The sequence below is a fragment of the Bufo gargarizans genome, chromosome 4 (assembly GCF_014858855.1).
Source record: "Bufo gargarizans isolate SCDJY-AF-19 chromosome 4, ASM1485885v1, whole genome shotgun sequence".
Taxonomy (NCBI): Eukaryota; Metazoa; Chordata; class Amphibia; order Anura; family Bufonidae; genus Bufo; species Bufo gargarizans.
The window spans coordinates 204,424,264-204,448,756 of NC_058083.1; the positions used below are offsets into that span (position 1 = coordinate 204,424,264).

A 24,493-nucleotide genomic window follows, 5' to 3' on the forward strand; every position below is an offset into this window, starting at 1 on the left:
ATAAAGTGGATTTAGGGATATAGAGAATTTTTGTTAATTGAAGGGAAAGGTTCCTGTCAGGAGCCCACTGAAACAAATCAGCACTTCTATGTAAATTGTTAGTAGTAGCTACCTGGTCGTGGCCTTCCTGCCCTACAAACACCTGGTAGGGTGCAATTGGCCCTACAGATACCTGCTACGAGGCAGTCAACCCTACAGATAGATGGTAGGGACACTCGACTCTATAAATATGTGATAGGGGAACAGTCGGCCCTACAGATACCTGGTAGGAGGCAGTCAACCCTACAGATACCTGATAGGGGGCAGCCAGGCCTACAGATACTTGGTAGGGGCACTTGACCTACAGATATTTGGTAGGAGCACTCGGCCCTACAGATATCTGGTAGAGGCAGTCAACTCTACAGATATCTGGTAGGGGGCAGTTCACCCTACAGATACCTGGTAAGTGGCAGTTGGCCCTACAGATACTGTTACGTGGTAGGGGGCAGTTGACCCTACCCTAGGAAATGATATTGTAGGTTAAAGGGAGCACAAGTCTGAATACAATCATTTGATAGTCCTGATATGGAGCCAGGGGTTGCTTACAAGCTATGTAATTTCCTTGTTCCAGAACCATACATATTATCCTAGTGTGTAAAGCAAGACCTGTCGATAATGTTTTAATATTTAAAACTGGCCATACATCTTAGATAGTTGTCAGCCGAATGGCAATTTATATTCCAAGAGCAAAAGGATTGAAATTCTGCCTCAACATTTACAATTGGAGGGAACTTGGGGAGGCCCCTACACACATTAGGGTACTTTCACACTTGAGTTTTTCTTTTCCGGCATAGAGTTCCTTCACAGGGGCGCTATACCGGAAAAGAACTGATCAGGCATATCCCCATGCATTCTGAATGGAGAGTAATCCGTTCAGTTTGCATCAGGATGTCTTCAGTTCAGTCTTTGACTGATCAGGCAAAAGAGAAAACCGCAGCATGCTACGGTTTTATCTCCGGTGAAAAAACTGAAGACTTGCCTGAATGCCGGATCCGGCATTTTTTTCCCTAGGAATGTATTAGTGCCGGATCCGGCATTCAGAATACCGGAATGCCGGATCCGTCCAGACTGAAAAAAAGGTGAACTGCTTGCCGGATCTCTCTGCCACAAGTATGAAAGTAGCCTTAGATGGTTGCCAGCAGTAGAAGTGGCCAGCATTAATTTAATGGCCAGCTTTAGTAGGTTAGTATACAGACGTGGACAAAATTGTTGGTACCCTTTGGTCAATGAAAGAAAAAGTCACAATGGTCACAGAAATAACTTTAATCTGACAAAAGTAATAATAAATTAAAATTCTATAAATGTTAACCAATGAAAGTCAGACATTGTTTTTCAACCATGCTTCAACAGAATTATGTAAAAAAATAAACTCATGAAACAGGCATGGACAAAAATGATGGTACCCCTAACTTAATATTTTGTTGCGCAACCTTTTGAGGCAATCACTGCAATCAAACGCTTCCTGTAACTGTCAATGAGACATCTGCACCTCTCAGCAGGTATTTTGGCCCACTCCTCATGAGCAAACTGCTCCAGTTGTGTCCGGTTTGAAGGGTGCCTTTTCCAGACTGCATGTTTCAGCTCCTTCCAAAGATGCTCAATAGGATTGAGGTCAGGGCTCATAGAAGGCCACTTTAGAATAGTCCAATTTTTTCCTCTTAGCCATTCTTGGGTGTTTTTAGCGGTGTGTTTTGGGTCATTGTCCTGTTGCAAGACCCATGACCTGCGACTGAGACCAAGCTTTCTGACACTGGCTAGTACATTTCTCTCTAGAATTCCTTGATAGTCTTGAGATTTCATTGTACCCTGCACAGATTCAAGACACCCTGTGCCAGACGCAGCAAAGCAGCCCCAGAACATAACAGAGCCTCCTCCATGTTTCACAGTAGGGACAGTGTTCTTTTCTTGATATGCTTCATTTTTTCGTCTGTGAACATACAGCTGATGTGCCTTGGCAAAAACTTCGATTTTTGTCTCATCTGTCCACAGGACATTCTCCCAGAAGCTTTGTGGCTTGTCAACATGTAGTTTGGCATATTCCAGTCTTGCTTTTTTATGATTCGTTTTCAACAATGGTGTCCTCCTTGGTCGTCTCCCATGTAGTCCACTTTGGCTCAAACAACGACGGATGGTGCGATCTGACACTGATGTTCCTTGAGCATGAAGTTCACCTTGAATCTCTTTAGAAGTCTTTCTAGGCTCTTTTGTTACCATTCGGATTATCCGTCTCTTAGATTTGTCATCAATTTTCCTCCTGCGGCCACGTCCAGGGAGGTTGGCTACAGTCCCATGGATCTTAAACTTATGAATAATATGTGCAACTGTACTCACAGGAACATCTAGTTGCTTGGAGATGGTCTTATAGCCTTTACCTTTAACATGCTTGTCTATAATTTTCTTTCTGATCTCTTGAGACAGCTCTTTCCTTTGCTTCCTCTGGTCCATGTCGAGTGTGGTACACACCATATCACCAAACAACACAGTGATTACCTGGAGCCATATATATAGGCCCAATGGCTGATTACAAGGTTGTAGACACCTGTGATGCTAATTAGTGGACACACCTTGAATTAACATGTCCCTTTGGTCACATTATGTTCTGTGTTTTCTAGGGGTACCATCATTTTTGTCCATGCCTGTTTCATGAGTTTATTTTTTTACATAATTCTGTTGAAGCATGGTTGAAAAACAATGTCTGACTTTCATTGGTTAACATTTATAGAATTTTAATTTATTATTACTTTTGTCAGATTAAAGTTATTTCTGTGACCATTGTGACTTTTTCTTTCATTGACCAAAGGGTACCAACAATTTTGTCCACGTCTGTATATTGTTATTGTTCACAAAGTAATAATTATGTGTTTCTGTCTTCACTTTTACTTAATTAGTTTGGGCAGTGCCATGTAGCGTATGGATGAATGTGTAAAACTGCAAATGTTTAATTGTGGAACAGTAAAAAATGTGAAGGCCAGATAAGCATGTCTGTGTGTGCGTAGCGCAGATCAGACAGATTTTGAAGACAAAGTTTGAAGACATGACGATACTTGTGAAATATGCAGAAGGCAAGACCAGAGGCGCCGTAAAGCTTGATTACTGTATAGAGCGCAGTTTGGACTTGCCTTTCTCCTGTGCCTACAGCATTATGTAGAAATTAGGACGCTGAGACTCGTTCCAAAAAGCTGCCTGATCAGACCTGCCCATGTTGGGAAAAGTGTTTGAAGTAAGCAAGGGAATTACTCACTCTATAATGATGCATTTTACTGGCAAAGATATTACTTTTATAGACTTATAGAATTGATATTATACTATGATAACTTATATAACAGACGGCAAGCTTGTAGCACCCTCTGGAGCATGCATAAATGAATTATTGTTACCTCCATGGGATAAAAAACATTGCATAATGCTCGATGTTGGCGCAAGTCAGTGTACCGTATATACGTAAAATTTGTTTTGACTGGTCAGACACGATTACTCCCAGAAGGAAGTGTGTAGTCACACAAAAAAACCTTCCGGAAACTAAGACGTATTAGGTTGTGGATTATGTTCCATTGTGCAACTGATCTTAGATCTTCTTCCTCTTCTTTGTTTTTTCATATACGTATGTTCATAGAGCCATGCTTTGAAAGTTAGTAAGATGCATTCAAAAAGAAACTAATCTTTTATGTGGCGAACAAATACATTTGGACTAAGGTACCAGTATCATGGTAACTGTCCCATAACAGACTTCACTATGTTGAAGAATGAACTTTTTTCAAAACCTACAGAGCTACATTCTGAATTCTGCCTATTTCCTGTCACTAGAGAGGAGTGTATTATATTAGATCACATGACTGACAGCAGACACTGTCACATTGAACATGGTATTTGAGCTGAAGGCAGCATGTTATAGAGCAGGAGGAGCTGAGCAGACTGATGTATAGTTTATGGGAAAAGAGTCAGTAAAACATGTATTTCAGTCATTAAAATCCCTGCTCGTTCTGGACTTTGAAGTTAAGGAGGCCGTCCTATCAGTGGCAGCTATCTCTGTATACACAGTCATAGAGGGAAGGATGTCAGTCACTGATAGGATCCCCTCCTTGGCTTAAAAGCCCAGAATGAACAGTAATTTAAATGTTTAAAATACAAGTTATACTGAATCTTTTCTGATAAAACTATACATCAATCTGCTCAGCTCCTCCTGCTCTATAACATGCTGCCTGCAGCTTACATTGCATTTTCATAGTGACAGGTTCCCTTTAACAATGCTACAGATACACTAAAGCTAAATTTTGTTAATATACTTAACTTTTTAGCGTACAGCCACACATTCAGGTTTCCTGATACAGTTTTGGAAGCCAAAACCAGGGATAAATTGAGGGATAAGAGAAATCCTATCTGTCCTTTATACTTACTCTCCTTTTATGGTCCACTCCTTACTCCTCATTCTTACTTTTAGATTACATCTGTTTGTCTAGAATCATGATTTCTGTACACAGTTCCTACTTGCGTTAGTTCTTTTCCGGCAGGCTTTGTTGCATTTTGTGGTCTAAAATCTCATAGTATTCTGCACCATTCTATCCAGTAAAGTATTTTAGTGTCCACATAGGGCAGGTAAGCCTTCATCATTTTCAATGTTTAGGTACAATGGGACAACTTTAATATCTTCATTAGAAATACATAGATCTCTGATGGTCTACATTGAGCTATCTTTAATAAACATTTTTGGGTTTTAGACTAGTTCCTCTTGTATTCACACATTGACCCTGACCTATTCTGTACAGGTCTCCCTGTGGACATTAAATGGTATTCCTTGGTAGTGTGCTAGATCTAACCCAGACACTACTGACTCACTTTAAAGGTTAGACTCCAGACTGACAACTCTTCCCTTGAGTAATCCATTATAAATGGATCCACTACATTTATCTATGATTACTACATTTGTCTTTAATAAGAGGGAAAGGTTTATGAGGACTTTCTTCTTACAATACACCTGAAGCAGAAACAAGTGTCTTAATTGTGGCATCAGCCTTGGTCTCGAGTTCCCAGCCTATGATGTCTGTACAACTGTTTGATCTTTGAAAATTATACTATGCTCTTTTGAGCATTACTAAAGTGCCAGTCTACACGCTTTTAGCTGCCCCTTTAATTGAAGCTGGAAGTTATCATAAGAAAGGGAATAAAAGGTGCACAAGCCCTCGATAAATAATAACTTTAAATGCACATCATTATCAAGGGTATAGTAACTATCAGAAATAACAGAGGTCCATCCCATGAAATGCACAAAGGTAATGGGATAAATGTATGAAAACCGTCTACGGCTGTGTTCAAGGTTTTTGTCCTACGTTTAACAGCCACACAGGACATACATGTTGAACGGATGCTGAGCAGTAGCATCCATGACCATGGGGTTCCATTGTAAATGTGGGGGAAGGGGGGGGACTCTGCAGGATGCTTTTGCAAATTTTTTCTCCATGTGTATGTTAAATGTGGGACAAAAATTTGATGTGAACACAGTCTAAAATAAAAACTGTCGTTCCCGTCTATGATAAGCAGTATTAGCTCAGAAGTATATTTATATTGGAGCACACATTCGTACGAAGGTTCATTTCAGATAATTCTCGACCCAATTTAAAGGACTCTACCCCAGGGTAAAAATTACTGCTGGTTACTATATACTTGGTGATTCTGTGCATTTCTCAACTTATTCAGGAGTGCCTGTTTATATATGGCGCTTGTAGAACAGTACTGTAGGGAAAATTAGGCTAAAACTTAAGACAGATAGACTTGCGCTCACCTTATATGGTTGCGTGTTATGGGAGGACTGGCAATTTCCCGGTGGGCCGCCCAAGTCCTCATCTTGGCCGCCAGCCAGGTACAAAAAGATCTGATGCTCTCAGTATTAATTAATGTAGGCAGTATTTTGTGCTGTGGTATTTGGTTCTTCTGGGGCGGTAACTTGTTCTGCACTTTGCTCTTGCTGGCCCTGTCTACTTCTGTTGCCCTGCCTTCTGTTAATTGACCTGTCTACAACTTGGGGCCACTTTTAGTTGTTTTTCCAGGGCCTCTTTAAGTTCCCAGTCCACCCCTGCATATTATTAGATACAACCCCGTTAACCACTCATAGGACACAACTAATCAGACGTCCCTGCTTGGCCCTGGATCCAATGGGATCCTTGCAGTCTTTTTCTCCAGAAGTCACATTTTAGGGCTTTTCCTGTAGGGTTGATGTCAGAGTTTTAGGTTGTCCCAAAGTGGAAAGAATCAATAAAATAGGATACAGTTCTTATGATGATAACCAACACATTTTAATGCTGACCTCGGGTCTTTTTAAGTACAAATTTGCATGTAAAAAATAATAAAGCGCAGATCATTTTCTGTAGATTCAACACCATTTTTATTCAGCAGTGTATTAGTGAGATTCGGCAAACTCTTATCCACTTCCCTTCTACTGTAATAATCTGCAGAATTTTCTGCCTGCAAAATCCAGGCGTAAATCTGCAGTGTATCACACTGTGTGAGCATGCCTTAAAGTGGTTGTGGACATTTGGAGGTGTTTTTGTCAACTCCCCGCCGCACACAAACACACTTACTGGGCAGACCTATGATGGGAAGCATACTTACCTGCTTCCCAATGCTGGCTGTCCTCTTCTGCGCTCTCTGGCCCCGGCTGCTCTGCTTGGGTCCTTGGATGTAAACTTCCGGTAAGACGCAGTTTGTCATAACACAAGAGGAGCACGTCAGCGATTGGCTGCAGCGGTGTCAAAACACAATTTTACATCCTAGAACCCAAACAGAGCAGCTGTGGACAGAGGACACACGAGTCGGCAGCCAGCATTGAGAAACTGGTAATTATGCTCCCCCTCGCAGGTCTGCCAAGGAGGTGGGGTGGGGTTTACAACCCCCCTCCTAAAACGTGCACAACCCCTTTAAACATCCTTGGCTCTTTACAGTTTCAAAGTGACCATTTTTACATATTAGACATATCGACTTCCTTTCTTGTAATGTAAGAAGTAAGATGCCTCAAAATTTTGTAAAATAAGAGGGGATTGCACACTCGCCTCTTTCTCCAACACAGTTCTGTTTACCGCCAGTTTGGTCCTTCTCCCTCACACTGCAGCGGTGATGTCCAGGTATACGTCACATGACCGCTGCAGCCAATCCCTGCCCTCAGCCTTGTACAGCATGAGACAGAGAATGAAGTGAGTATGTGATCGCTTTTTATTTTATAGCATTTGAGGGCATTGTGCACATTTTTAATTATCTCCGACAAGCTCTATAAACATCTGTCCACGTCATGCCTCATGTAAGAATGAGCTGACTACAATGCCGCAGTCCATAGACAGCATGGAGCAGCGCACAGAATAATCTTTGTACTTTTATGTGATATCCAAGTGTCTCCAAAGAGCTTATTCCTTTTCACTCGTACCCTTCCTCTGTTTATTTAGTTGCTTGGCAGTGATGTAACAAGCATAGCCGACTGTATTATGCATTCCTCTTGCTTAATGGACTGAATGGTTTGCCTTTTCAAACACTCCTTTTCTTCCTCCGTTCTGTCCATATATATGTAGCCTCAAGGCATACATGCCAGAGAAGCTGAAGTATGCAGTTCCCTCCCTCCAGCCTCTTTCTTTTTAATTTCTGTGTAAACTGAACTATGTTTGACTAGAGGTAGTTATCAGGTTTTTCTTATTATTCTTTCTTTTCATTTCTACTGGGGCAGCGTGGCTGGAACGTGGCCCAAAACCTCAGGGTGAGGCATAGCCCCCAGGGCAGTCAGCCAGGCAGGAGGTGCTGCAATTACAGGCACACGACAGCCCTATCCCTCCCTCCAACTCCCACTGAGATGATATTGAGCAACCAACTGGTGATACTCCTTTTCTTAGGAACATCTGCCTACATAGTACTAATATATGTATTGGTACTACAGTTGTAGTATGTCTTAGTGGTGCACTTTTTACTATTCCTACCACACAGTAACTAGCAGGGTGATCTCTATGAGAGAGATGGGGAAAGGAACCTACTTACTCTTCATACTTTGAGAGCTGTGATTTTGTAAAAGTATGCCTTGCTCTCGGCACCTTGCATTCATTGGAATCCCTTAAGACTAAATATGCGCACAGTAGACAACAATGTACTGATTTGCTCAAACTGTGCCCGAGGGTATAGCTCTTCACCTTAGCCTAATCATGGTGAAATTAAGGGAGTGTTTACCACATACAGCACTGAGATGTACTGCTCTCAGATTCTGCCTGGAGGGCCCATATAGTCAGTGGGACATTGCAGGGTGGGGCTAGTCTGCAACCTTCCAAGCGGTTTAGGAGGGGGACCTCACCTGTCTGATGTCAACACCTCTGGGTGCGGCCAGGTTGGAATGTGCCGCTCCCAGCGCTGGCTGCCCAAGTCATTAATCTGCTTTGACTGACAGGTGGCAGGAGGCAGCATCTGAACTGGAGGCCTACACTGCAGGAATACTGTGTACACTGAATAAACACCTCTTCATCCACATTGTAGGGCTATTCATCACTCTATTGACCATTTCAACGTAATGTTGAAGTAGTTATTTAAACAAATATTTTTTGCATTGAATACTTCAGCAGAAAATGCGCTGCAGACGGGTTCAAAAGCCTAAAATAAGTGATAGAAGGTGTCCTGTCTCTTTCGTGTATACCCCTTCCATTCATCCATCAGGATACTAATTGATCAAGCAAAGGTTGCCTCCCTCTCCTCTTACATGGAGGGCCTCTATGCTTTTTATGAGGTTGTCTTTGTGTTCAGCTTCCAGCAGCATTGATTGTGAGAACTATTGACAGAATGAAGAAAAAATATACTCAGTCTGAAAATGTGTACATCAACAAATATTTTACATAGTAACCGTTTGTAAGGCTGACAAAAAGACATCCGTCCATCCAGTTCATCCTGTTATCCTGTAAAGTTGATCCAGAAGAAGGCAAAAAACCCTCATGAGGTAATAGCCTCATTTATTGGGAAAAAAATCCTTATGGACTTTTTATGGATTTGATCTTTTTTACGTAAAGAGTAAAGAAGGAACAGATTCAATATTGTCCCTAAGGGGTTTATTACTAGAGATGCACAAATTTCCCCCAAAAAAATTCTGGTCCAATTTAGTCGATCGATCAGTCGATAAACTCCTAATAAATTTGGTCCAAATTGAAAGTTCCCCAATGCATTGTAGTCGTTGGTAACAAACACCCTGATTAATAATGTACTGTACTGTAGGACTTTTTTAAATTAGAAAAAGGGATCCAAAAATTATCCCTTTTTAGTGGAAGATGCCTCCTTGTCTGTCATCTCATCTGCAAAATAGCCACCACTATTTTCTACATTTTATGATGGATGAATCACAAAAAATTCTGATTAGTTGGAAACCAAAGTTTTGGGCAAATTTTAAATAAATCTGATTTTAGTTGTTTTTTTTAGGAGTTTTTTGCTTTGGACAATCCTGGCTTGTTAAATGCACTCCTATCGCAATAAGGCCTCTTGCACATGAACATTGTGTGACCGTGGCACCAGCCCGTGTGCACTCTGCATCACGGATGAAGACCCGTTCACTTGCATGGGTCCGAGATCACAGAGATTTGGAACGGAAGCATGGATTGGAAACCGTGGTGTTTCTGTCCGTGCCTCCACACCGCAAAAAAAAAAAAGTGTTCTATTTTTTGTGGCGTGGACAGATCACGAACCCATTCAAGTTGAATGGGTCTCGATCCATCCCAGCTGCCGCACTGACGTTGCCCGTGCATTGGGGACCGCAAATTGCGGTCCCCAATGCACGGAACGGATGCACAATGTTCGTGCACAACATTCCCAACAGTCGGCTGTAGGCGAGCAAATCTGCAGCACCATCACAGGGGAAATGAAGCGCTACACAAGGTAATTCATATCACTGGATTATCTGTGTGATGCAGAACAGGACAGGTCTTCCAAAGTCAATGTCACTCTATGTAACTGCTCTCCATGCTGACCAAGAGATGAGGTTTCTCAGAATGCCTAGGGTGTATGAAAAGTTGTTTTTTTAACTGGACAAGCCTTTATATTGACGATTTAGAAAAAGTTATGTAGACCATTTCAGATTTTGTCTAGTACTAGTGGTATGACCAGTCCTATGTGCCGTGATTTAAGGATCTTATCACATAAATCACTCCCAAAGATGATGTCCAAAAGATTGATACAACAGTTTAGCTTCTGGAAAGACTTGGCGTGGTAGCAGAGGCACAAAATCAGGCCACTATTCTAAGAAAAGATGTTGCCAATATTCATCTTCCCAGATCCTATTATTCAATGAAACAGGTGATCTGATTGGTGTAGGACTAATTCATTGTCACCCTAGCCACCCTAAAAGCAGAATATTTGGTACCTACATGAGAAGATCTATTTTATACCTGGAAAGATATTACAAAATGCATTTTTTTAAGAAAGCAGACAGGTGTCTGGTGTTGGAAACAGGCAGGCATGTACATTGTCTTCGATGTACTCAGAAGGCAGGTGGCGGTAGGGTCATGTTCATTGGAATGTTCTTTTCAAACGTGTTATTATTAATGTACCCGAATCTGCCATTGTTCTCCTGATGTGCCTACCCGAAGCCTGCCTATTAAAACATGACATTGCAGGTGAACCTGAAAACAAGGAGCTGAATAGGAATGGCATGCCAGGTAACCTGATCCCGGATTGCAGCAATAAGAGTACTGGATATCACTTGCAAGACATATTTCCCCAGGCTACATTTTTCACTGTTTGTTCTTATTTACCAGTGCATACGGAATCATTGGACGGGTGCTGCCATGGGTATTTACAGGCTTTTAAACTGGATTAGGTTAGGTCAGCAGGTATGGTTGAAATACAAATACACTTTCAAGGTGATTAGGGTATTGCAACTGTATGGAAAGTCAGGCAAACATCACCTTTCTGTACCTGCTATTTAGATACAAGAGCAAATGTTGTTCCAGATATATACCGTATCTATAGACAGAGAAAATATGTCTTCTGTTTGCTCTGCAGGTAGTCCGCCATCGTGGGTGCCTGCCCATTTTATGCTGCTTTCTGTAGCCCCATGAATATTGTCGCTTGTTTTCTTTTTACTTCGTATTAAATATAGTAGAGATGATGATCAGCCACGTGGCGGATATGTAGTGTGACAGATAACACTGTCATTTCCAGGAGCTGAATGACAGGTAGAGCTTTTCATGCACAGGTACTTAACACAAGAGCTTGCTTCTACGACTTTTGTACAAGAACACGTATTGACATATGAACTGAATCCGCTCTATGTATATAATGTTACATAGTATAATAATAATTTAAAATAAACCGGTATTCATTCCTCTGGCTTTGTGATTGTGATAAAATGTATATGCAATCGGTTAATCTGCCTTTTCCTTAAAGGGGTTGTCCACTTTCTAGTTATTGCTGACCAATGTGCTCTTGAGATGATTACATGACACTTACTAATATAGCCTTTATTGAAATTCTGCACCATTTTCTATATTTCATAAGGTATCCCCCTTATTTACAAAATCTTTTCTGATGTCCTCATAGAGGTCCTGTCCTTAAAATGGCTGGTGATGGAAGGTCATGTGACCAGGAAAATCATCTCCATGGGATGTCTCCTCCATTCAAACACACTGCACCTGCACTAAACTCCCAACAGAACCAGGTGCAGTGTATGTGAATGGAGGTGATTTGTCTGGTCACATGACCCTCCATCAGCAGCCATGTTATGGACAGGACCTCTGTGTGGACAGCACAAAAGTTTTGGCAAACATTGGGGCATATCTTATGAAATATAGAAAATGGTGCAGAATATCAACAAAGGTTATATTAGTAATTGTCATCAAATCATCTCAAAAACACATTGGTCAACAGTAACCAGAAAGCGGACAACCCCTTTAATTAAAGGGTTTTCCAGGATTAGAAAAACATGGCTATTTTCTTCCAAAAGCAGCACCACCCCAGTCCATGGGTAGCACCTGGTATTACAGCTTGGCTCCATTGAAGAGCTTCAGTACCGCACACAAGCTGTGGACAGGGCTGCTGCTTTTGGAAGAAAGCAGCCATGTTTTTCTAATCTTGGACAACCCCTTTAACCTTCCTTGCCACATTCATAGATATAGCGGACAGATCTTCCTGCTCCCCAGCTGCAGTCTGTGTATTCTGTCTTCTCTCGTAGTTTCCAAGCCTTCTTGGTCAGTTTTAATCTGTAGAGAAACCCAGAAGTAAAACTGGCCAAACACTAGAGATGACCCGTTTGGTTGAATAAGGATGCTGCCTTACACATGATTGGAGAACATACATCTAATATGTATGGCCAACTTTAGTGTTCAATGTCCCTGCAGAACAGCGAGAGGAAAGATGAAGCATTTCACAGTTCCCATTTGAGTCAGTGGGTTAAGGAATAATAAGATAAGGAACCTAAAACTGAGACATCCCCCCCCCCCCCCCCCCCTATTATTAACTTAGAATTCCTTTATTGGATATATGAAAAAGAGGTATCTTAACTAGACAATGGGGGACATTCACTATGTTCCTGTATACCAGAAACTGGCATAAAAATGTCACAAATGTAGGTGCAAGTGTTGTTTCTACACCCGTTTCTGAAAAGGGGGAGTAGTGTGGACCCTTGCACATTCACCATCTGGCATAAATGATGATTCAAATTTCCTTCAGCTACCATGTGGAGTAGCTGTCCTTCCAGGCACACGGGGTGGCAGAGGATAGGCACAATTTATGATGCTGCATGCGCACATTGTCAGAAACTAAGCACATCCTCCAGTGTTAGGAGGAATACCAAAGACCACTGTAAAAGGCCAGTCGATGTCCGACATGCAGCCCTCCAGCTGTTGAAAAACTACAACTCCCACCATGCCCTGCTGTAGGCTGTCCGGGCATGCTGTGAGTTGTAGTTTTGGAGGGCCGCAGGTTGGGCATTTCTGCTCTAGGTTAGCCAGCACACTTCAGTAAACATGGTGCCTTGTGTATTAGCATGTTTTTTGTTTTATTTCATTTGGTGTTTACTCCTAATGCAGTTCTTTTCTCGAGTTTCCAAGAAGAAAGTAAAAAGAATGTGTTTTGCAATGTGGATTTTAAAATGTCTTTCTCTCCTGGCAGTGGTTGGTGTATCTGCAGGCTACTTAAAGCAATTATGTTTTAATCCTCTGCCTGGGGGCATGAGACAAATGCGCAGTGTCTACCAGCAAACTCTGAGAGATATGGAATAAGGGCTAATGGACACCAGGAATACTATGGTTCTAGTGTTGTGCAAAACAAAAACTCCTATCCAACTTCCAAAGGAGATATGTTTTACGGTATATAGAATCCGGCATTCCTTAGCTCTGATGGGTTCACGCTGCTGCGGCACCCTTATTCCAGTACCTTTGCTTGGAAGGTGTAACAGCCTATACGTTAGTACACCGTCTTTTATGCTGTTACTACTGTATCAAAAATGAACTAGTAAATATTCTTTAGTTAAGCCGCCAGTGTAATCCTGTTAGTGCTGCGCCCTACCAACACCTGGTTACATGACAATACGGTTTCCCATTGCTCATCTGTTTGTTTTGCCGGCTTATGTAGTTGAAAATGGTGTTAATCTTCTTGCTGATAATTTTATGATCTCATGGATATGGTGAATTACAATCTGAATGTCTGATGTACATAACAAGGCAGGTTTAGGGATTAAGTGCTGCCACACCTATAGTGGGCACAGTGGCAGAAGTACTTGGTACAGATTTGGCTGGGTTCACATCACGTTTTATGCCACCGTTTGACATATACGGTATAAAAACACAGCATACCACGTCCTTGTATCCTGCACAGTCCAGTTGAAAAACGTATACATTTTTTTTGTTTTTTGTTTTTTACAATGGATGGAACTCTCCGGTTAATGGATGCCACTGTATGGCATCAGTCTGAGGCATCTATTTAACGTATACGTTTTTGTATACGTTAAAAGGATAGGAAAAACGTGATGTGAACCCACCCTTACTCACACCTTCTTGTACCCTTTGAAATGTGTATTCTTGAAGAATGCTGAATGCTTGAATTTAGCAGTAATTCTCAATGTTGTTGTCTTTCAGTATTCTACAGATCTGAAGAAGCTCTACTGCCAAATTGCCAAGACTTGTCCAATTCAGATCAAAGTGATGACTCCACCGCCACAAGGAGCCGTTATCAGGGCAATGCCAGTCTACAAGAAGGCCGAACATGTCACAGAAGTTGTAAAACGTTGCCCGAACCATGAGCTCAGTCGAGAGTTTAATGAGGGTATGTTAGCAAAAAAAATTCCATACTGTAGTTTGTAGCCAAAGGGATTATCCCACTGAAAGTATTTTATCACCTAGCCCCAGGTTAGGTTGCGAGGGGTTCGATCATTTGGATTCCACAGTCCCCGATTGCCCTCTATGAACTGTGTGGAAGTGCAGATGTTGGCCCATAGCTACCTTAGCTTCTTCTGGGAGTGATGTACAAAGAAGTGTATGGAGCCGGGGGGCTGATCACTACTGCTCCAGCCACATTCACTTCAGTGAAACTGGGGTGCAATACCAGATACAACCGATAGCCACTTTTTTATAGTCCTGGAAACACTTTTAGGGCAGTACTTGAGCTAAGACATTTAGTAAAGTTATAGAATGACAACGCTTTTGTGCATTCTTTGATTTGTAGGTCAAATGGCACCTGCCAGTCACCTCATAAGAGTGGAGGGACACAGCCATGCACAGTATGTGGAAGATCCAATTACTGGGAGACAGAGTGTTCTGGTGCCATATGAGCCTCCACAGGTAAGAAGTGGTGGCATTTGGCATAGCTTTTGCATTTCAATGGAATGCACTCTAAACAGACAGGGCCTTCTCATAATTGATTTAATTTTTATTATATATTTTAGGTTGGCACAGAATTCACAACGATATTATACAATTTCATGTGCAACAGCAGCTGTGTTGGGGGAATGAATCGTCGGCCAATTCTGATTATTGTAACCCTGGAAACTAGAGAGTGAGTATCTGAACATCTGTCACCAAGCTTTCATGTTTTAGTTGTTGTGATATACATCATGATGACATATCACTTCACCACATAAAGCGTCCTCCTTACAAGGTTTAATATTTTTGTCTTTGACTTTGCTCAGTGGTCAAGTACTTGGACGCAGGTGTTTCGAGGCTCGGATTTGTGCCTGTCCAGGCAGAGACAGAAAAGCAGATGAGGACAGTATCCGGAAACAGCAAGGTTCAGACACCACTAAAAATGGAGAAGGTATGAAGCAATGTAAGTTCATTCATTGCAGCTGGTGGTTGTGAGCATGTTTAAGACAGCTGTAATACAACCTTAATTTTAATGTCCGATTCATGCCCACAATTCCTAGACGTCCTGAGGTTCTTCTCAGCTGAATTTAATTCACACTAAGGTCTTATGTTGTTCTGTAATACAACCTCAATTTATTGTCCGAATTATGCCCAGAATTCCGAGACCTCCTGAGGTTCTTCTAAACTGAACTTAGTGTTGTTCTGCTTCAAGGTCTTATGTTGTTCCTGGGAGGTCTAGGGTTGCACCTGTTGGACTTCAGCTTCAGTATGGCTGTCTGATGTCATGGTAACCAGTACGGCCCATGGTTCCATTTCAACAGGACACACTGGTTGTTCAAGAAGACTAGTTAGTGAAAGTCTTCAATTCCCATAATGTAGTCTACCAGTTAGTGTCATATACTGTAGATTCAGAAGACACAACTTGATGCATAAATGCCTTCAATGTTTATCTCTGTTGATTATTTTTTTCCAACAGCTTTTCGACAGACCACCCATGGTATTCAGATGACGTCTGTAAAAAAACGGCGGTTACCAGATGATGAGGTGTTATACCTACCTGTGAGTCACACACATTATTCCAGTCTGCCTTTATTAGTATGCTTACCTTTTTTGTAGATCTGTATTTATATGTATATTAAAACAGCAGTAACTGAAGTCCCATACTAAGTAAAGCAAGAAGGAACCCAGCAATAGACGGCACGTAGTGGGTGGCGTGCAGTTAAAACCGCATCAAAACCACATTGGAAAAAACTGCATGCGTTTTTGCAGGCGAAACTCACATATTAACCATGTTTTACCTGTAAAAACTATGGCACAAATGCATTTTTTTTCCATGCATATACCCTCTTACCGTACATCTCCCTTAGATCTTGCATCCAAATTATACGGTGTAATTTAAAGGGCATCTGTCAGCAGATTTGTACCTATGAAACTTTCTGATCTGTTACATGTGCACTTGGCCCCTGAAGGCATCTGTGTTGGTCCCATGTTCATATGTACCCACATTTCTGAGAAAAGCGATGTTTTAATATAGGAGCAATAGGGGTGTTACCATTACACCTAGAGGCTCTGCTATCTCTGCAACTGTTGCATCCGCTCCACTTTGCATGACATGGCCAGGCATGGTGACGTTTTCACTGCCTGAAACAGTCAATCAAAATGCAGAGAGAGCAGAGCCTCGCGGAGTAACAGCAATGTCCCCGTTGCTCCTAGAGGCTCATCTGCCTATATTCAAACATAATTTCTCTCATTAAAATGGGACCAACACTGATTTCTTCAGCTGCCAAGTGCTTATACAACAGGTCACCCAGTTTCATAGGTACAAATCTGCTGACAGATGTCCTCTGGATAGGTCATCATCACATTGGCAGAGGTCCTAGTCCTGGCACCCCCGCCAATCAGCTGTTCCAGGGAGCTGCCATGGCGTACATAAGACAGCGGCTGTGCTTGGTATTGCAGCTCATCCCCATTCACGTCAATAGGGCTGAGCTGCATCTAGGCCATGTGAACAATGTACGGTGATTTCATATGGTTTATGGAGCGCTGGCCTCTTCTGACAGCTGATCGATGGTTGTCCCGACAGTCCAGAGGATGGGTCATCAGTATTATTTCCAGGATAACCCCTTTAAGTATGGTTTAATTAGAAGGTCAGCTTCCCAATCTATGAGCCTGAATGAAGAGTAATAAATGTCTTCTATATCGGAGCTGTCTGGCCAGACATGGTTTCCTCTGGCAAAGCCAACTGTTTGCCGGAAGCTGGACCCGTGAATGAGAATAAAATTTTGCATATAGAGTAAGTTATTAGCATAATCATTTTAGTTTTCATTGTAACCTTGTAATTGTAGGTAAAAGGCCGGGAGATATATGAAACGCTATTAAAGATTAAAGAGTCTCTGGAGCTCATGCAGTACATTCCACAACATACCATTGAGACCTACAGACAGCAGCAGCAGCATTTACTGCAGAAACAGTAAGTATATTCAGAAGATAAAAGGAAAATAAAATATAAAATTGTGTTTGTGTGCATTGTTTGGTGTGGGAATGATTTTTGCATGTTTTATTATTACTATAGATCACCACTTTGCATTTTTTTTTTATTTCCCCTGTACTAATTAGTAACGTAATTTCTAGCTGCAGTTATAATGCTTTATCCAGACGTGCTCACATAAATGCAAATGGCAGATTGTTTCCTTTTGTCTTAGTTTTACAAGTATCTAGGGAGGATTGTCCATCTCAGGGTATAGTCGTATAATGCCATATAATAAAATATCTGCGCTTCCTGGGATAGCATTACTTTTCATCAACTTGGCTTTAAAACTCTTAATACGTGACATTAAATTGCTTAGGGACAGAAGCCTACAAAGCAACATGCCTGGCTCCCGAAATACAGGGAGGAGTGACATCTTCTCCAGACATCAATGGCAAAAAAGAATGCAGAACAGCCCCAACTACATGGAACACAATCTAAAGTATTCTCCAATAGAACAAGATGTCAGAGACGAAAATTACCTAAATGAACGGTACAGCTTCAATACCATCTATTAACCTGTGTTAGAGTTTAATTCACCATGATATGCAAATATAGGTGATCCATGGAAGTTCTGGCTCGGTCTGCGGTGTACTACAGGATGCAGGAATAGGACAGCCTATCATTGTATTATGTATATTCTGTGTATGTAGTAATTATAAAGTACCATAAGATGTAGGTATTACAGCAGAAGTGAAATATTCTTGACATTTGATGCTCTCCCGACTGATTGGTCAGTAGGAAAACTGATTATAGACAGATAAGACGTGGTACATTGGAAAAGTAGCAGAGAGGAGGAGGAAAAGTGCAAATGCCAAGGTTACTAAAGGGATTGGCCAGTGTATATTTCTACCTGCACATGTGCTGGGAAGGACAAATGCATGCAGCTAGTAATAGGCATTATTACACTTTTGGCACTGTTGTACAGTAGTTTAATAAGACTAGTTCATATTTACATGCAGGCCCACTCACCTGCTTCGGGGAGCTTTGCCCCAAATATAGCCATTGATAGAGGCATCTAAACATCAGCAGCCTCCATTCACTTACACTGGGAGCTAACTGCACATGCGCTAGTTCCATTGTCTGTCCCCAGAGTAAGGTTATGGAGGTTACTGATGGACAGAACCCTCCATCACCGGCCATGTTCGCCCGGAAGCAGGTGAGGGGACCTGCATAGTTTAGTTGTATTAAACTATCGGACATCAGTGCCGATAGTTTAATAATGCTTACTACTAGCAGGATGCATACAGGCTCGGACTGGCCCACAGGGGAGTCCCCGGTGGGCCCCTGAGCAAGGTGGGCCCCTAGTCTCCCTGCACAAGTGGCACATTACACAGTAGACTTACTGCACTACGTACATATATTCAATATACAGCCCCTCAACCAGCCTATAGTCATATAAAAAACTTGATAGATTATTAAAGAAACTCCCCAGTTTATTATTATCGACCCGATCAGAGCCGAGACGACTTCTAGGTATAGAGGAAAGCTACCAGTGTCCTCTTTTCCCTAGGACCTACCTTCTTAAAGTTGCTGCAGGGACCCCCATATTCACTCATCTGGTAGCATCTTGCTGCTGTGTGAGCAGGTAATGTTTGAATGTATCCTTACTGGTGGGCCCCCAAAATACATTTTACTGGTGGGCCCTAGGCACCCCAGTCCGACACTGGATGCTTGTGTTGTCCCCAGCACATGTGCAGCCAGTCATATGAACTGGCCAGTCCCTTTAGGTGTTTCTGGCAATGTAGTTGCAGTTAAATAAGAGGCAGCTACATGTCCTGTGCCAGAAAGGCTTGAGTAGCTCTCTAAATTGGTTGTAAACTGTCCAAAAGGGCGGCCCCCTTGAGTTAAGTTTGGACAGAGTTTGAGGAGGAGCAACTGTGTGAAGATAATAAAGGCGAAAAAGGTTTTTATAATGATGCTTTCGGTTGTAATATATACTGATATATTTTTATAATTATCACTCAGTTTTACCACATTGTAGACCTAAAGATTTCAACCTCCACAAGCACTTTTTCATTAGGTACGTTGGTGGGGAAAGGGGCATACGGAGGGCAGCAGACACTGTATGGGCGACAGTGTATGGACATCGCTCCTGATTTATTCAGTTCTGTTCTTTAAGCCTCACCCATTGTAGACAGGTTCATGTAACCTCCATAGACAAGCACTGGTAGTAGTATGTATTTCCTGCTATAGAAATTATCGGATATATTGGGGGAGATCTATAAATATATGTGCGTCTACAATCTTACTGTATTTGTTAGAGAATTTAGGGTGCAATTTTGTTGTGCAAGATATATGAAGATTCTGACATGCTAGACGCGCCGGCCAACTTATCCACTAAGTTTTTGTCTAGTCGTACCTTTGCTGCCTTTTGTCTCAGTCTTATACAGCTGTAGCTTGTGGTCCAAAACTATACCAGGCCCAATGTGGTCTAAAAAGTGGCTTTAAATGTGGCCTATCGTGTCACAAATATCCATCCTGTAGTGCACGGTGTCTTACAGCAGAAAAAATACACCACTTTCTAAGCACAATTATAAATCAACATAAATACCGGTCATGAATTTTACAGTAAGGCCTTGTGCTCATAACCGTATTTTTTTTTTTGCGCATTTTTTGCAGATCAGATTAATTTTAATGGGGATTGCTGTCCGCGTCTGTATGGTCATGCCACAGTCCCGCAAAAAAGCTAGACCATGTCCTGTACTTGTCCGTTTTACAGACAAGGATAGGGCATTTCTATAGAAGGGAAGAAATGGCCGCATGCACACGGCCAGTATCTGCGTTTTGCCAACTGCAAAACACACATAGTCGTGTGCATGAGGCCTTAACAAAAATATCACAGGCCAAATATTCTGATACAAAAAAAATCCTGTCCTAAAATGTCGCCTCGCCCCCCCCCCCCCTTGTGTCTATTCATTATCGCGCATGCACTTTTCTTGGGCAGTAGTAAAATAAACTGCATTGTAGTGTCTACCACTAACCATTGAATTTGCACGAAGCATTGAATGTGCAGATTTAGGTCCTACCAAAAAGATTAAAGCAGACTTGTTATTTCATTGGAGGAGGTGCATCAAGTGTACTCATCATTGTAAGACATATGGTCTGGAGAAATGTTGACAGTCCTTTCAAGATTGTCACTGTAGTGGATTTTCCTTTCTCTGCTCTTCTTTCAAGTCTCCCATTTTGCATGCCACATTTCTTTTAATGTGTGTTTTTTGTTTTTCCTCGCTAACCCTCTCGCACCTCTGTGATCACAGTGTGACTGCTAAAATTACAGCTCCCCCACCGCTCATTGTGCCGTTAAGGTGTTGACGCTTTGTTCCTTTATCTCAGGTTTTGCAGGGTGCTGTGTTTTTTTTATGCACACCTGTTTTCTATATGCCGTATACATTGCTTTTCAGCAGTACGGCTGAGATATATAGGTGACCTGATAGAAACAAATGCCTTATGCAAGGTACTGTCCGTTTCTAAAAGCGAGAGTAAGTACGTAAAGAAGAACTCTGGCTGTGTCTATGAACCTCCCATAGTGGAGGTCAGAACATAGCAGCGGTGGATGTAATACAACACATCTCCGTCAACAGGATGATGACTAAACCAATTAGAAAACACAGATAGCACAAGAATAATGAAATCACAGTGTCCAAATCTTCCCTTGTCAGAAAGGCGATTTTGTGCTTGACTTACTTATAATTTAAACTTGAGGCATTAAGGTGGTTTTGTTACTGGAGCCATATCAAGATGGAATAGTAGGAAGGAAGCATTAGGTTTCATTCCACCTTAAGCATGCAGCCTGTCCCGCACTCATGCTATTGGCTTGAATTTCAGGAAATTACAGAGCTGGCACGTGTTGTAATCCCAACATTGTAAGCCTTTGTTTTTCAATCTTTGTGGTACACTTGCTCTCTCACGTCCATTTTCCCAGAAAGGCAATATTGTATGAATATTTGTTCGCTGTGTGCCAATTCTAACAGAAAGAAGGACAGACTAAGACATTTCTAACACCTGGCCAGCAGGTACACACTATTAAGAGGAGCCTATTCCACTTTGCTGTCCTTAATTCACTTCTTCGTGGAAGGGGTTTTTCATAGGCTCTGCACAATGGATATCAACAGTGGTAGCAGAATTTTCTTCCAAATGTCTCCCACCCATGAGAGTGTCACACTTTGGTCATACTGGTGTCACTGCACTTTCCAACTCCTTCATCTTTTCTTCTTTTCTTCTCTGGTTTCTTCTTTACAGTCTCCTATCTGCCTGTTTCCGGAATGAACTCATGGAACCTCTGGGAGAACCTCTCAAAGACAAAGATCCCTTCCCAAAACACTCAGCATTCCCCCAACTTGCAATGTTTCCATGAAATCTAGACGATTCCTCACGCTGCCTTGCTGTAGGACAATACTGCTGTTAGACAGGAAAATGAATACCTGCCAGTTCATTCAGCCTGTCTTTACCTGATGGGATACATATGATGACTGCTATCTAATGAAAATGACACCATTCTACAGCTTAACCTTAATGAACGTACTTTGTAACTAAGGCTAGGTCTACACGGTGACTTGATTCTTGGCAACTTGTGAGTGGCAGGCTGACCATATTCATTTTCATTATTTTGGAATGTAGCATCCCAATACTTTGATCTTTAGCCACTGTGTAGCACTAGCCTAACAGTTCGATCACTTTCTCCAGATGGTTTGGGAATACATGAATTCACTTTGGTCTACTATGAATGTCAATGGCACTCACAACCGTGCACACCCCCTCTCTAATGAGTATACTGTCTGGTCACAGAGCTACAGTAGACATACAGGGCTTTACGATGTGAAATCATCAATCATATCTATGACTGTTCAGGTGAGGTTTCCCTGAAGGTTTGCCCATCAGTAAGCTATGTTTCGTTTGCTTTGTACATAAAGCACCCGAGTGTATTTCCAGGTCTTCTTTCCTCTGTTTTTACCGTTGTGGTACAGTAACTGCAGCAGCAGATGTTACACAGGTCTGAAGGGAACGTTATGAAGTCCTATTCACACTGTGTGGTTAAAACCACAATTTTTAAGGCAGGCTACAGTATTTTCGCAGCATTGTTTATTTTATTGAGTTTATGTTACAAATAGGATACTTTTTTCCCCCCTAGAACTATTTATTTTATTAGAGTACGTCCACATGGATCGGGTACACTGCAGATCTCCTGCCATGGTTTTGCATGCGGCAAGTCTGCTGTGTTTTACAGTAACAGCAAAGTAGATGAGATTGCCCCACTGTCAACTTTCACTGCGGATAGCCACCATGGATTTCTTCATTTGCAATGCATAGGGTGAAATCTGCAAATAAATCCAGGGTGGAATATCCACTGCAGAACTGCAGCAAATTGCCACTAGAAAGGAGCACTGTGTGGCCGTACCCTAAAGTTTCAAAAACTGTGGGGCACATTTATTAAAACCACCGGTCTTAATAACCCCTTGCGCTGGCAGTGGATCTGCCTGAGTTATGATGAGGTGCTGGCCTCTCCATAACTTCGCTGGATCCTCCACCACGTCTTAATGTAAGACGGCTTCCTTGCTGTCTTACATTTAGACCATTTTCTACACCCTAAACAGGCGTAGAAAATGGTAAATGAGATGGGCCTGCCGGCTGTCCTCTTCCCCGCCCACGCCACCACCCACTTTTTTTTAGACCTGAGCGGAGAGAAGTTGCCACAATCTGTGCTAGAAATATGCCATAAAATGTAGGCGTTTTTTTCTGTCTGACCCCCTGTATGATTTAGGCTAGATTCCCATCTACAACATATTTTCCACCTTCTATGCCAGTCTAGGAACAGAAAAAACAAAACGCGTGCTTGATCTTTCATCTTACGAACACCAACGGCGCCTGATGGACCACACTGACTATTCTGTAATGGTGTCCATCAATCTGCTAGATAAAATTGCACAGCATGCCACAGCATATTGTTCTGCATTTATGTTGGAATCTGCAACAGAAGCCCATATCAGAACCTCTGCTACAGATGTGAATCTCACCTTAGCTGTGGTCTGCGAGTATGGCCTTATTTGTGGTCTAGGTGCTGGAGACCCCAGAGATTAGCCATTATAAACAGGGAAAGCTGCACATACTGTATGTGCACATGTCACAGCTAGATACATTAGGAGACCCGCTTTTAGGTGCAGCTCTCTGCCTGGGCAAGTACAGGGGGGAACTAATTTAAGTAAACCACTTGGACAGGGATTGTCCATAGTGGACAACCCATTTAAAGCTACCTCCCAGTAGAATCGGGCTGCTTAAGGTTTAATAAGTTGTAAAAAGCAAATATAATTTACTTGATATAAACTTGATAGATTTAACTTATGTGCATGGATTGCACACATTGTACTGATGATCAATGATTAGCTGCATTCAATAGATAGTTTTCAAGCTGTTTGAGTAATTGAGTAATGTAAAGGTTTCATGATTGAGGATAAGTGATACAGTAAGGGCCCATTTCCATGAACTGATACACAGGGCAGTGATTGGAAACAAGTCGTTGTTCCTAATCTTTGCCTACTTATGTAGCTGCATTTATATGCAGCAGTCATTCAATCTATGTGGGGAAGAATGATCTCTAATACGATTGTTTGTCCCCATACAGATTAATTGTTTGTCAACAGAACATCCCTGTTTACACACAGTGTTTTCCAGCGACAAACAGTGATTTTATGCAAGACATAAATGATGGATCACTCGATAAACAAGCTTTACAAGGGTACGTTATGAGGACCAAACATTTATTTAAATGTCTTTTCCCGGTAATTTTTCTGATAATCTATTCATATCAATGGGCCCTAAGTGTCCTTATTGGATGGACAAATTGAAATAATGAAGTATATTTCCCATGGAGTTCATTATGCTTATCATCTGCTGGAGATTCAGACTTAAGCTGACCATACGCATTAGATGTACAGTAAGTATATCAGTCAAGCCCAGTCATTACAGTGGGACTTACCATCGTAGGTGGGGGGCTCCTAACTCTTCCCTGATGGCAGATGTCTGAGGACATAAGGATTGGACGGTTGAATGCAGGCACTTAAATTTTTGGCAAGATAAGGTGCCACCAGAGTTGTTTGGCAGCTTACTCCCCTCTGGGAACACATACACATTTGGCCAA

At 41.8% G+C, this 24,493-nt stretch overlaps 1 protein-coding gene across 7 annotated transcripts in view; it reads left to right on the plus strand.

Annotated features, from left to right (window-relative positions):
* TP63 (tumor protein p63) overlaps positions 1-24,493 on the plus strand; it is a 54,486-nt gene that overhangs the window by 19,754 nt on the left and 10,239 nt on the right. For 2 of the 7 annotated variants that reach the window (XM_044292230.1, XM_044292234.1), the window contains exons 3-10: positions 14,109-14,295; positions 14,695-14,810; positions 14,915-15,024; positions 15,158-15,294; positions 15,808-15,890; positions 17,177-17,301; positions 17,678-17,851; positions 23,978-24,091. In XM_044292230.1, coding sequence (XP_044148165.1) covers positions 14,109-14,295; positions 14,695-14,810; positions 14,915-15,024; positions 15,158-15,294; positions 15,808-15,890; positions 17,177-17,301; positions 17,678-17,851; positions 23,978-24,091 — 1,046 coding nt within the window. The remainder of the gene's footprint in view (positions 1-14,108; positions 14,296-14,694; positions 14,811-14,914; positions 15,025-15,157; positions 15,295-15,807; positions 15,891-17,176; positions 17,302-17,677; positions 17,852-23,977; positions 24,092-24,493) is intronic. The other 5 variants (XM_044292231.1, XM_044292232.1, XM_044292233.1 and 2 more) reach the window with 5 other exon arrangements.